We start from the raw sequence: 13,490 nt of genomic DNA, 5'->3' as shown, positions 1-13,490 counted from the left end.
ACCTTACTTGATCAAACTGTGCACGCACAGATTAAATCTAGTGTTATATAAAAACTATGACTCATGAAAAAGAATTCTTTTAAAATTAGCCAAGCCATCAAACTCCTTTAAACATGCATTCTATTAAAAGCAGTTCTATACATAAGGGAAAACCACGTAGTGGTGTAAACAATAAAATTCTTTCGTGGTGGTTCAGAGGGATTTAATGACAGTGCGTATTGCAGATTAAGTCAAATACATATCCCGCCTCATCGCCTTAAGTGTACCAAATATCACTTTAAGGAGGATGAATGCTCAATCAATTACCGATCAGATCTACTTTAAATTTCTAGATGTGAAGTTGAGTAACAAACTATATTATTAAGTAAGGAATAATTTCGATATCTGAAGTTAAAATTTGAATATTTAAAAATACTCCAAACGACCAATATTGACATAGGCAGAACATTTTTTCATGTTTTGTTTACGTTTTGATATGTCAGGTTCGTGAAGCGAATTAATTTATAATGATTTATGCAAAACTATCAATATAATATGCTTTAATACAATAGTTATACTCTGTTTTGTATATCAATTTTTAATTTCCTAAAAATTGATACCTATTTTTTAATTTGGGGAAAAATCCCCAGACGTCTTGCAAATATTACAATTGTCATTTGCGCATGGGGTGCATAGTGCTGAGAGGAGGATTACAAAAAAATCAGCATGTAAACATAATTGATTCGATTGTAACTTTATCATTTAAAACTAAGCGTTCGGTGATTGAATTAATTTATTGCCGAGTATAGCACTATCTTGGTTGGAACATTTACCAGATTTATACAAGGAGAAGTAAAATACATGAAGATAGATTTGTACAATGCACATATGATTAAACCACTAACAAAAGCCACTAGCGAAATGTTTAAACTCGAACACTCTTTCCTTCCTCCCTGTAAAATATTTTTAGATATATATCTTCGAGAATGACGTGCCATTTATCTAGACATGACATCTAGACCACAGTGTTTGTCCCGGGAATAGAAACTCCACACTGTAAATAATCGGTATATTCAGATATCCATCCATACCAAAAGCTCTCGCCCACATTCGACCTTCTATAGCCTGTAAATAAACATGTGAAAGTCATCAGTTCAAATTCATGTGCCGTAAACGTTACGTTTTTAAGCCAAGCGATTGCTTTACAGAGCAATTTCAAGGCTATAAAGTCAATGGTACCAAATGGTTATGGTATGAAATCGCAAAAAATGTATTTGATGGCGTTACACATACTACATTAATCCCTTTACATTTGTTGAGAAAATATTGTACCTATATATGTATTGAAATAATAACTCAACCCTATTATATCTTTTCCTCATTTTCAAATACAATATACACAAATTTCGACCATGCTGTAACATAATGTTACTTTCTAAAATGACTTCGACTGATTTTGCATCTTGAAATACCAAACATGTACATGTATCAATCACACATTGAAATAATTGTTTATTGAGATATCTTGCAAAATTGAAGTAACAAGTATTCTTCTACTTATTTTTATTGTAATTATTTAATTGAAAATAAATAAATAACTTTAAAGTAAATCCACCCTCCTGTGACGTCATACATTTTACATAAACCATGAATTCATTAAAATTCTTGCAAGTAGAGTTATTATAGGTGCACATCAAAAACTCAAATCAGTGTTTACTTGGAGATATTTTATAAGCGTTTTTCATCCTTTTATTCGACATAATTCAATAATGACAAAGGGAAATACGTAACTCTTTTCTATTTTTCTGTAAGTGATATATCTAAATGCTATAATTTTTCTAATGTAAACAATTTTTTTTTTTTAAATTAATTTTAGTTTTCTGGCATAGTAAGCAATAAAATTTAAATATATAAACAAGTATCCATCCACTTTTATTTAATTTTTAAACAAGAAAAAGTGTGATTTTCAGATGATAATTTCAGCCTTTGGTTTTTATCACCTTACATCTTAAATAGTATGGATATATATACATATTTTATTTATTTTTTGATGAAATTCAAGTACAATAAGTTAAAAAACTTAAGTTTTTTAACTTTGAACCCATCATTTTATAGGTACGGAGTTACCTTAAAGATAATTTAAAAAAATACAAAAAATAGTACTACAATTGAAATAGTTCATCTAACTTATTCTGAATATTTTTTTAAATCTATATACATGTACCTTTAATTAAATGAGGTTCACTCCTCTCTTTTTGGGCAACTATTTTACGTCACCACTTATCTAAAAATTGTGCATTATATATTGATTATATTTTTAATATATTTGCCAAATAAACCAAATTATTTAAAATGGCTAATAAAAAAAATATATATTTACAGAGTTTAGTAAGGGACTATATTTTGTAGCGGAAGGTTTTCAAGACGAAAATGAAGAATTTTCATAACTCAGTAGTTTTAGAGTACTGTTGCTTTTGCCTCCTTTTTTTCAGCGCAAACTAAACTTCCAGATACTAAATAATAATTCAGACTATAAATATGTGTTTGCTTTCTTCAAATAATCAATTTCCATGCCAAAGAACTAAGTTTGAAACAATACAAATTGTAATTACTTATAATGTAGGGCACAATATTCTGCTTCTATGCATATGAATTTTTTTCACTTCGGCCCCACCGTTTAGCACATGCGCATCATCAAACATACTATGATCGTTAAAAATAGCTGAAAATTATAGATTTTACTGCAGTTTTTCCCAAATTTGAATGTGGCCACACTTGAGTACCTCTTTGAAACTTTTAAAACTGAGAGATATTGCATAAATGCTTCTGCCTGCAAAATTTCGTAGAGGTACTCAAGTGTGGCCAATATGTATTTTACAAATTTTGAAAATTTTAGTAACAGAAAATAAAACAGACCACTCTTTTAGGGTAATTATTTGCTTCCTTTTTATTGAAATAGCAGAATTTAATTAATAATGATAAAGAATTATTTGTGATTATTTTCAAAATCATCATTTCATTAAATATTTGAGGAAGAAATGCATATAAACTGAACTCTAACATGTTTTTTCTAGTAATTTTATACTCTGTTTTCATGCTTACATCGTGCATCATCAATGACGTCATAGTTAAACGTTTGCGACGTCAGTTAAATCTGTACATGGAATCTTGAGTTCTTTCAGTATTTTGCCAATAGAATTTACCAGCAAAGTCTGCATTTTTAAAAAGCATTATTTCTATGTACCACGATATTATTCAATTGCAGTAGAATATGAGATACATGAACATTGCTAACAAACAGAAAAAAACTAAATTATGGCAAAGATAACATTGTACGTACGTAAGTAAATATATATTCCTATACCTTTATATGTAGAATAATCGATAGCATGTATAAGTAGCTAGTTGTGGGTTTTTTGTCAAACGGTGAAATACATTAAACGAATGGAAAGATGCAAGCGGTTTTTTTTTTACACAAGTACGTGTTCCTGAATTCCGCGGGAGAAAGACAGTCGACATCACGTGTAAACATGTACATATAATATATGATAAACTTAACTTCTTCCGTAAAAAACTTGATTATTTAATTCCTAAGTACAGCTGTAATTGAATATTAAGCCATCGCCCCTTGCATAAAAACACTTTGCCAATGCATACGTCTTTTCTTTATCAGCCACCTGTTGATCAGTGTTGATTCGTCGCGTGGTCAATTTATTTCCGGTGAACCGTTACATGCAGTTACACTCCTTTCTGAAAAGATCGATTTTGTCCGTTTCGATGAAGACGGCTTTTGGTATACACAGCTTAGAATACATTATCAGCATGTGCACTATATAGAAGTCTAATTATAATTGCGATGTCTTTATTGATAATTTGTCCAAAAAAATAAGAAATCACCCTAAATGTGTGTACATCGATGACTTACTTTTGCCTATAAAATTCTCGATTATCTTCGATTATTTTATGCGTATTAAATCTAATTAAAGTTTTTCTTGTATGGCATAGAGAAAAAATTCAGATTGCTGGGCCCTTTCTTTTAAAAAAACCCAACGATGATTGAGTACAGAGAGATTTAAAACATTCAACCCCCCCTTCCCTTCCTCTCTGAAAAAATCGATTTACGGCCGAGTTCATTACATACTATATATATATATATGATAACACAAATTCTACATGCTTGCTATGAATTCGACTTTTCAAGACAATTTTATAACATTATTTATGTGCTACTGCTTGATGTTTTAAATAAAAATGTTCATTTTAACCTATCTTCGCTTCAAAATAGTAAACCCACATTCTCTCTCTCTCTCTCTCTCTCTCTCTCTCTCTCTCTCTCTCTCTCTCTCTCTCTCTCTCTCTCTCTCTCTCTCCGAAATATGATCTTAATTCTCATAACATTTACGGATAGCTTATCACTTGTAACAATTCTCAAAACAAATAAATATCACTAGAAAAAATGAAATGTTAATGAATAGACGTTATGGCATTTATAAGGAATAATTAACTCATAAAAAACATTTTTAAAGAAATCGATATTCTTTTTTCATTTAATTAATGAACATTAAAACACTGCTGTAATGTCATTCCCTTGTTCCAGCAGTCAAGAATTTAATTTTTGTGAAAGTCCGATGTATTAGTGAGCTTCTTATCGATAATATCAGACCGTTACTAGTGGTTACAATACTGTTATTCTTTAAAATTGGACTGTCTCAGGAATCAACAATGATATTCAATGGAGTTATTTAAGTACTATATATGCCTCAAACACTTCAGTATGAAAAAAATATCACAGTTCTCGGCCCTATAACGGGCACCGAAACTGTTTTATATTATTTCATACAGAACTGCTTTCGGCATACTAGTATATCTATTACATATACACAGTCGCTAAAAGGTTTTTTTTTTCACTTAAACAGTTCGTGAACGGTGAGCGCACAGTGAGGGCACTCTAAACGAACGGTGAGTGCACGCTGAGCCGAATATTGGATAGCGCTTATGAACGGTGAACTGTGAGTGTAAGCAGAGCGCAAGCTCAATGTGAACGGTCAACAATATATGTACTCTATGTGAACGCAAGGTGAACGATTTATTCGGAGTGCCCCGGGAGGTATTGTTACATTGTAGATGTGTTGGTAATCAGGAATTAAATAATAACAATGAACTACATTTTTGTATTGTTATAAGTATCTGACTAAACAATAAGTGAACACTTAACGAACGCAGTGAGCGCAAGGCGAAATCTTTGTGAACGCACGGTGGGCATTTTGTGAACGATGAGCGGGAACGGAGCGGAGCGGAGAGCGCAAGTGAACGCACGGTGAGCCCACGGGAAAATGGGAATATAAAACATTTCAAAGGACTGAACCCTGGCATCTAACTGCTGTAAAGCGTCAGAATTGGGTGAAAATATCGAAGCCTTTAAACAAGTAAAATAATCATGTAGAATAATGTGCACAGACTGTTACAGTAATGCATCAAATTTCGAGATGACATATATCTCTGTTAAATTCAATTACCGTATCTCTGTCATATTTATATTTCTAATAATTTGTGATTACATTGGTAGAATTCAATAATTAATTCTCAGTTATACACTGCGCATCATCAGCATTACTTCATGCAGTCATGCAGTTTCAAATTGCAGAAAAAAGAACTTTTAAGACACCGACATATTTAAATGTACCGCCATTATATTGACCTTCAGCACTGGTCCCTGTGATATTTTTAATCTTTATTGTAAATAACCTTTTCATGGTATTTTCATCAATAAATTTATTTTCATAAATTAATTATAATGTCTACATGATAATTTTATTTGTTTTTTGTTTATTTTATTAGATTCAAGTCATACGTAGTTTTATCATTTCATGACGTTACTTTTTTCATCAAAACAATGCCATATTGTAAACTCCGTTAATAAAAAAGTATGATAGATATTGAAAAAAGAAAAACATTTATGAAAAGCTAAGATTCTACCCTATATTTTACCAAAATATGGTAATTTTTAATGATAGGGCAATTTTTGATGCTTCGTGGCTTTAGCTCTTTAAGCAATTAATTCAGGAAAATTATCATTTCTTTTTGGGGCCCCATATTTCCAAAAAATTGCCTGTGACACAGGTCACAAATAAAATAAATGAACATCTTAGGTCTCTATATTTATGTCCAAGATGTTTTTGGATGATTGACATTACTTGTATTTCAGGGGCCAACCTCCTTAAGTCGGTATGATAAATTTTGCATTGGGAAAATCTTTAAACACAATTGCGAGCTTATTATTGCAATTCAAAGTTTGAAATGTTCAATAAAAATGAAATTATATTTAGAGCTTAAGGTGTATAGTCATTAAAATTATACTTGTACATGAACATGTATATTAATTTTTTAGAAAAAATGAAAAAAGAAAATATTTTGATTTTTATTATCTGGGCATATAGACTTGTTTATTTCAATGCTGCTACAATGATTTTGGATTTTAATCTGCATGTTTCATTTACATGTATTTCATTTTACCCCACCCTTGCGTGCATACGTTAATTGTTGTGTTTCCTCTGAAGAGAAATAGAAGTACGTCCTTAGCTTTAACAAGGACGTTCATATTTAGTAAGTCCTACCCAATTTACCTCTAACATTCGGTGATATGGGGTTCTCTCCTGCTTCTGCATTAGCTTCAGTTCCACCGACGAGTTCACAATGATCATGACCATACCCGTTAGAATCTCTTATGCTCTTGAACGTAGCCCCTAAGCTCGAACCGAGGAAGAACTTGTACCTGGAATAAACGAAGCATTGACAGTTAAAGAAATGAGAGCGGATGATAACATGTATGTAACATTATTTTTATGACGTGTTTTCCCTCTTGTGTGTGTGTGTGTGTGTGTGTGTGTGTGTGTGTGTGTGTGTGCCTGTATCTCAAACATGAATAAATACAAAAGGAACTTGTTCAAGTATTTGTGAATTGATTCAACATGAATGTTGAGTTAATGATTCACCCAAACACTTACTGCATGTATTCTTTTCTTGTTATTCCAAGGGATCAATGCAATGTACATGTGCTAAGCATTAAAAAAATCTGACACGAGATAAAAAAAATTCTTTTACTCTTACGATGGCATTGAATAATTAAAAGGAGTGTTTAAGTTACATGTACATCATGTAAAAAGATATAATTTTTTTTTAAAAATAAGGATAATAATTAAAAGAGTTCAAAATATAAATGTGAATATTTCAATGTAAACCTGCATATAATAAAGACTGGTTTAAAAACTGCATGAAACAACAAACACTTCAAAGGACAAACGAATTCAATTTCGTAGACACGGACAATTTTACATCGAGCGGCCGAAGAGTATTTCCCTGGTATTACAACAACAAAATTAAAATTAATTCAGATTTTGACATTTTTGTCTTCATATTTATTTTGCATAGTGGTGCATCTCAGTACCACGTAAGAAAATACCTGTATGGATAATACATGTATGTTACACCGTGAATCAAATTTGTAACGATTAGAGATAAGTATAGTTACAAACATTGATACTGTAGGTAATTGAAGGAACATCATTAAACATTACTGCAGGGACAAGTGGGACATGAGGCCCCATGATCAATATTTCTGGTTTTAAGGACCATTAAACATGTTTAACCGACAGTATAAATATCAAATTTATATATTATCATATATCTTTACCTATGATTTCGTTATTCAAAATTACTAGCTGTGTTTCCTGAGTAACACGACGTACATGTTTACTTGCTACATTGTTCACATTGGGCTTTTGCAATTTGCTAATTTTAGCGTAATAAATTGAATAATAAATGATGATCTAATTTGAATAATATTTGGACACATTATCAAGGTTGTTAATAAAAGTATTGTTGGTCTATTATGTTACCATCAAATATCCATCACGTTACTTAATAAAACGAGAGGATCTTAATCAATTGTGTCTTAAATGAATAACATAAATTTAATTGTTCAAAAAAAATATTTGGGCTCACTTTCATCGAGAGCTGCCATTGGAGCCTTGAGTATTATTTTAAGAAATATTTATGAACACATCTAAAGTCTCTGGTGTTACATACTGGTAGGGTGACATGACAGACAATATCATTACTGACATACATTTACGTCAAATTATTTGACAGAAAAAGATATACACTGGCTTAAGAGGACTGGTGGCTTTTACCCAATTAAAATTTCTTATATTTTGTCAATTTGTTTTATTTATTTTTTAAAAATGACTGCCTTATATTTCTTCTCTAAAAGACACACATCTCTTTAAAAGATTTTATAAATCGGTTTAAAAAATATGGACAAAAGATGATTTAAAAAAAATAAAATGTCTTATTGACATTTCTGGACATGATTTATTAGATATTAATATAATCAATTTATTCACACCAAATATTAAACTACACAGTGTTTCTTGCAACCAAAACAAATTTTCCACTTTCTCATTAAAAATACAAAAAAAATCGTATAAAGTAATTGAGATTATAATTATATCTCTCTTTGAAAAACAGAATCATGTTTTAGAAATGAAACTTTACCGACCTATAAAATAAAAAGAATGGTGTAGTATTCCACGTTGAGAAACTAGGACGAGTGCAAATAAGGCGTGGTTGATGGACGGATGACTTCAGCACATGTGGCGGAAAATCTTAGTCCTTGATTGAGTTATTGTGAATAATAGTCAAGATCTAGTAAATGAAAGATTGTGAAAATTTGAAATATGAGTTTCTTCAATGATATCATTGAAGAAACTCATATTTCAAATTTTCGCAATCTTTCATTTACTAGATCTTGACTATTATTCACATTAACTCAAACCCGGTAGACCTTTAAACTAGGCTATTGTATGAAGCATCGATTCTTCATACAATAGCCTAGTTTAAAGGTCTACCGGGTTTGATTTTAATTAAAGCTATACACGCTGTAATTTGCGTCAAATTTGAATGACGGGGAAAATACACATTTTCGTTAACTTACCTTTGTTCTGTAAATAACAATGCTGAATTCTAACAAAGATAACAAATCTTAAATGATAAAAAAAATTATATTCCGGCCAGGAAAGTAATTCCTCCTTTCAAATATAAATAGATCACGTGATATCGACGGCTTACATGTATTTTAGACTATTATACAAAAATGAGTGGAGGATCAACACCTTCATGATTTTTATACATTGTTTAAAGCTGCTTGGTCCGATTTTTTTTGTAATTATAGTATCAATTTTTTTTTCATACAAATCATTTATCTTAGAAAGTTATGGACTTTCTCCTATTTACACCAGCAGAATCAGTCTCCTTTCAAAGTTAGAAATATTCAAAGTAAATAAAAATAATTTCTCTTTGGGCAAACGAAAAAACAAACCAGAATGCATCACGGGAATGTTTAGAAAAGGAAACCGCTTGGTTTCGTCCCCCGAATGATTGGGTTTATTTAACCCGCATGCTATGCATCGATTGTAAAGAAAGCAGGCTTTAGAAATATTAGCGAACAAAACGTACACATGTTTATTTGTAATTTGTCTGATCAATTCGACCTTTATTTAAAGCGATGTTAAATTCGTAATACAACCATACCAGTCTCGTCTACAGGGGTGAAATTTTACATGAGGCGAAATAACGCGGTACCTTTTATTGTCGATTGTTTTGTTAGCAAATTTTGTACGTATTTTTCGTCTTTGAAATTTGGCATAATTGACGGGTAAAACTACTGCAATGTCTTATTATTATACATATACTAAGCATAGCCATCGTTTAAAAGCGTGCATAAAATTTGATATAAAATCGGACCAAGCAGCTTTAAACAGTGAAAGACTATGATTTTTTCAACAAACTTTATGGGAGTACGTGACCAATAAGGGACTTACACATATACTTCTCTGTTACAATGAGGTATATGTTTCCCATTAAGGCTATTTTTAGTTTGCATGAGTGTAATTCTATTAAAGGAGACCGAGTTTAGTTTTCATTGCGCATGTTTTTACGCATACTAGTGAAATACAGTGTATTTATTGATTTTTTTTTCGATATAATTTATTAAATTAAACACAATACACAAAATACAGATATAAATATAGAGATTTTTTAAAGAAAATTTTATTTTTTTAACAGTTTTTCCGTTGTATGGTAGGTGAGCGTTGCCATTGTGCTATTATGACGTTATGATAAAATTAAGCTTTGTAGAAGTATGCTTTAAGAAATAACATAAAAAAGGTAAAAATTGTACGTCGTTGAAATTTTATACACGGAATAATGCTAATGTCAGGTTTATGTTTCTTAATTTTTGAATGAACCAATTGTACCAATCTACATTTGTAATGCTCCAAAAATGTTGCATTTTTATATTTTGAGATGGATCCTTACTAAAAACCAGACAGTAGAATTTAGTATTTTTTTAGCTCACCTGAGCCAAAGGCTCAAGGGAGCTTTTCTGATCACAATTTGTCCGTTGTCTGTCGTTGTCGTCGTTGTCGGCGTTGTCGTCTTTGTCGGCGTTGTCGGCTTTGTCGTCGTCGTCGTTGTAAACTTTTCAAATTTTCATCTTCTTCTCAAGAACCATTGGGCAGATTTCAACCAAATTTGGCACAAAGCACCACTAGGTGAAGGGGATTCAAGTTTGTTCAAATGAAGGGCCACGCCCTCTTTAAAGGGGAGATAATTGAGAATTATTGAAAATTTGTTGGTATTTTTCAAATATCTTCTTCTCAAAATCTATTCGGCCTGAAAAGCTTAAACTTGTGTGGAGGCATCCTCAGGTAGTGTAGATTCAGGTTTATTCAAATCACGGTCCTCGGGGGTAGGGTGGGGACACAAATGGGGGATCAAGTTTTACATAGTGATATATAGAGAAAATCTTTAAAAATCTTCTTTTTAAAACGTTTAGGCCAGAAAAGCTCAAATTAAAATGGAAGCATCCTCAGGTAGTGTAGATTCAAGTTCGTTCAAATCATGGTCTCCAGGGGTAGGGTGGGGCCACAATGGGGGGATCAAGTTTAACATAGTAATATATATAGAAAATCTTTGAAAATCTTCTTCTGAAAAAATATTAGGCCAGAAAAGCTCAAATAAAAATGGAAGCATTCTCAGGTACTGTAGATTCAAGTTGGGGGGCCACAATGGGGGGATCAAGTTTTACATAGGAATATATATAGAGAAAATCTTTAAAAAAAAATTCTTTTAAAAACTATTTGGCCAAGAAAGCTCAAATTGGCGTGTAACCATCCTCAGATAATGTACATTCAAGTTTGTTCAAATCATGGTCCCTGGGGGTAGGGAGGGGCCACAAGAGAGGGATTAAGTTCTACATAGGAATATATAGATAAAATCTTTACAAATCTTCTTCTCAAAAACTATTAGGCCAGGAAAGCTCAAATTAAAATGGAAGCATCCTCAGGTAGTGTAGATTCAAGATTGTTCAATCATGATAACCGGGGGTAGGGTGTGGCCACAAGAGGGTGATCAAGTTTAACATAGGAATATATAGAGAAAATCTTTAAAAATCTTCTTCTCAAAAACTATTAGGCCAGGAAAGCTCAAATAAAAATGGAAGCATCCTCAGGTAGTGTAGATTCAAGTTTTTTCAAATCATGGTAACGGGGGGTAGGGAGGGGCCACAAGATGGGGATCAAGTTTTACATAGGAATATATAAAGAGAAAATTTTTTAAAATCTTCTTCTCAAAAATTATTCAACCAGGAAAGCTCACATTTGAGTGGAAGCATCCTCAGATAGTGTAAATTCAAGTTTGTTCAAATCATGGTCCCCGGGGATAGGGTTGGGCCACAATTGGGGGATCAAGTTTTACATAGGAATATATAGAAAACAATCTTTAAAAAATTTCTTTTAAAAACTATTTGGCCAAGAAAGCTCAAATTGGCGTGTAATTATCCTCAGATAATGTAGATTCAAGTTTGTTCAAATCATGGTCCCTGGGTTTAGGGAGGGGCCACAATGGGGGATACATTTTTATATATAGAGAAAATCTTTAAAAATCTTCTTCTCAAAACCATTAGTCCAGGAAAGCTAAATTTGAGTGGATGCATCCCCAAATCTAATAGATTCAAGTTTGTTTAAATAATAGTCCAGGGGTATGGTGAGGCCACAATGGGGGATGAATTTTTATACAGGAATATATATAGAAAATCTTTAAAAATCTTTTTTTAAAGACTATTTGGCAAGAAAACGCTTAAACTTGTGTAGAGGCATCCTCAGTTAGTGTAAGTTCAAGTTTGCAAAATCACAGTCCCTAGTGATAGGGCTGGGCCGTGATGGCGGTTTGAATTTTTACATAGGAATATACAGAGAAAATCTTTAAAAATATTCTGGGAAAGTTTTCAGTCCAAAACTCAGTACTTAGTGTGAAAGCCCATGTTATGCAGATTTAAGTTTGATGAAACCATGAAAAGTGGGGCCACGAAATAGGGGGGGGGTATATAGGAATTGAGAAAAATCTTCTTACAGGTACAATAACAAAAAGGGCTTGGTATTTACTAATAAAAAAGAGGTGGATAAAAATTGGCAGATTTTCAAATTTTTTTTAGCAAGATCTATTGTACTTAGTTGTCAAGATATTTTGGTACTGTAATTCTAATTTGATCAGAATTAAGGCAATTGTTGCTCAGATGAGCGATGTGGCCCCTGGGCCTCTTGTTTACAGATAAGGCAGAGACTGATATTCCTAATCACATATTACAGTTTGAGAAAAATTGCAAATCGCTATTGTAGGATTTTTAAAATCTGCTTCGAAGTGCAAAAGTGGTCGATTTTCTTTAAACTTCGCAAATATACTAGAGTTGGTGTAAATTACTTATGGTTGAAAATGAAAGATTGTTGCTATTGTAATTTTTCTGCAAAAAACCAAAAATAGACTCTTTAAAACATGTTCAGGTAAGGTTATCATGAATAACAGACAAAATACCCTCATACATACATACATGATTGTATTTCAAATCAATAACTGTTAAGCATATACAAAATCGTAACCTAATTTTCCGCGGACATGCGCAATGAGTTTGGTTTCGCCCTTTCTTCATCAATATTCAATAAAAGCCATTACTTTCCTGGCAGGAAAGAACAATTAAAATTTTATATCTCTGTAGAAATGAAATTCACATTGTAAACAGAACAAAAATCATTTATAAAGGTTAACACACAACATGTTTTTGCAGGAGTGAATATAATTGGTTTTGTTATTTATTTTATTTAAGTTCATTATGGATTTATTTCTGTCTTTAAAGGGGCATAGTCACGATTGTGGTCAAATTCTATTTTTCTGTATTTATTTTTAACAATGCTTTTGGAAAGCATTTGACCAATTGGAAAGTCAGTAGTGAAGTTATATGCAAGATACGGGGGTCACAATTCATTGTCATGTAAACAGGGCTCGTGTCCTGTTTTTATTTACATTAGTTAAAAATACCGGTGTTATATAGTGCGTTTTCCCCTAGCCATCTTTCCCCCCGGAAAAATGGCTATATAGCAGTCCCCCCCGCCCCCCGGAAA

The 13,490-nt window shown here is 32.1% G+C and overlaps 1 protein-coding gene across 1 annotated transcript in view; it reads right to left on the bottom strand.

The window, feature by feature from the left end:
• Window positions 1-727: 727 nt before the first annotated feature.
• LOC136271445 (uncharacterized) overlaps window positions 728-13,490 on the bottom strand; it is a 29,435-nt gene continuing 16,672 nt past the window's right edge. Inside the window, exons 9-10 of the mRNA XM_066071494.1 lie at window positions 6,603-6,751; window positions 728-1,104 (exon numbers count right to left, since the gene is read on the bottom strand). Of these exons, the coding sequence (XP_065927566.1) occupies window positions 995-1,104; window positions 6,603-6,751 (259 nt within the window). The 3' untranslated portion in view covers window positions 728-994. The remainder of the gene's footprint in view (window positions 1,105-6,602; window positions 6,752-13,490) is intronic.

The sequence above is a fragment of the Magallana gigas genome, chromosome 9 (assembly GCF_963853765.1).
Source record: "Magallana gigas chromosome 9, xbMagGiga1.1, whole genome shotgun sequence".
In the NCBI taxonomy this organism is placed as follows: Eukaryota; Metazoa; Mollusca; class Bivalvia; order Ostreida; family Ostreidae; genus Magallana; species Magallana gigas.
Note: the sequence above shows the minus strand (reverse complement) of the source record. Positions and strands in the feature narration are given on the sequence as shown.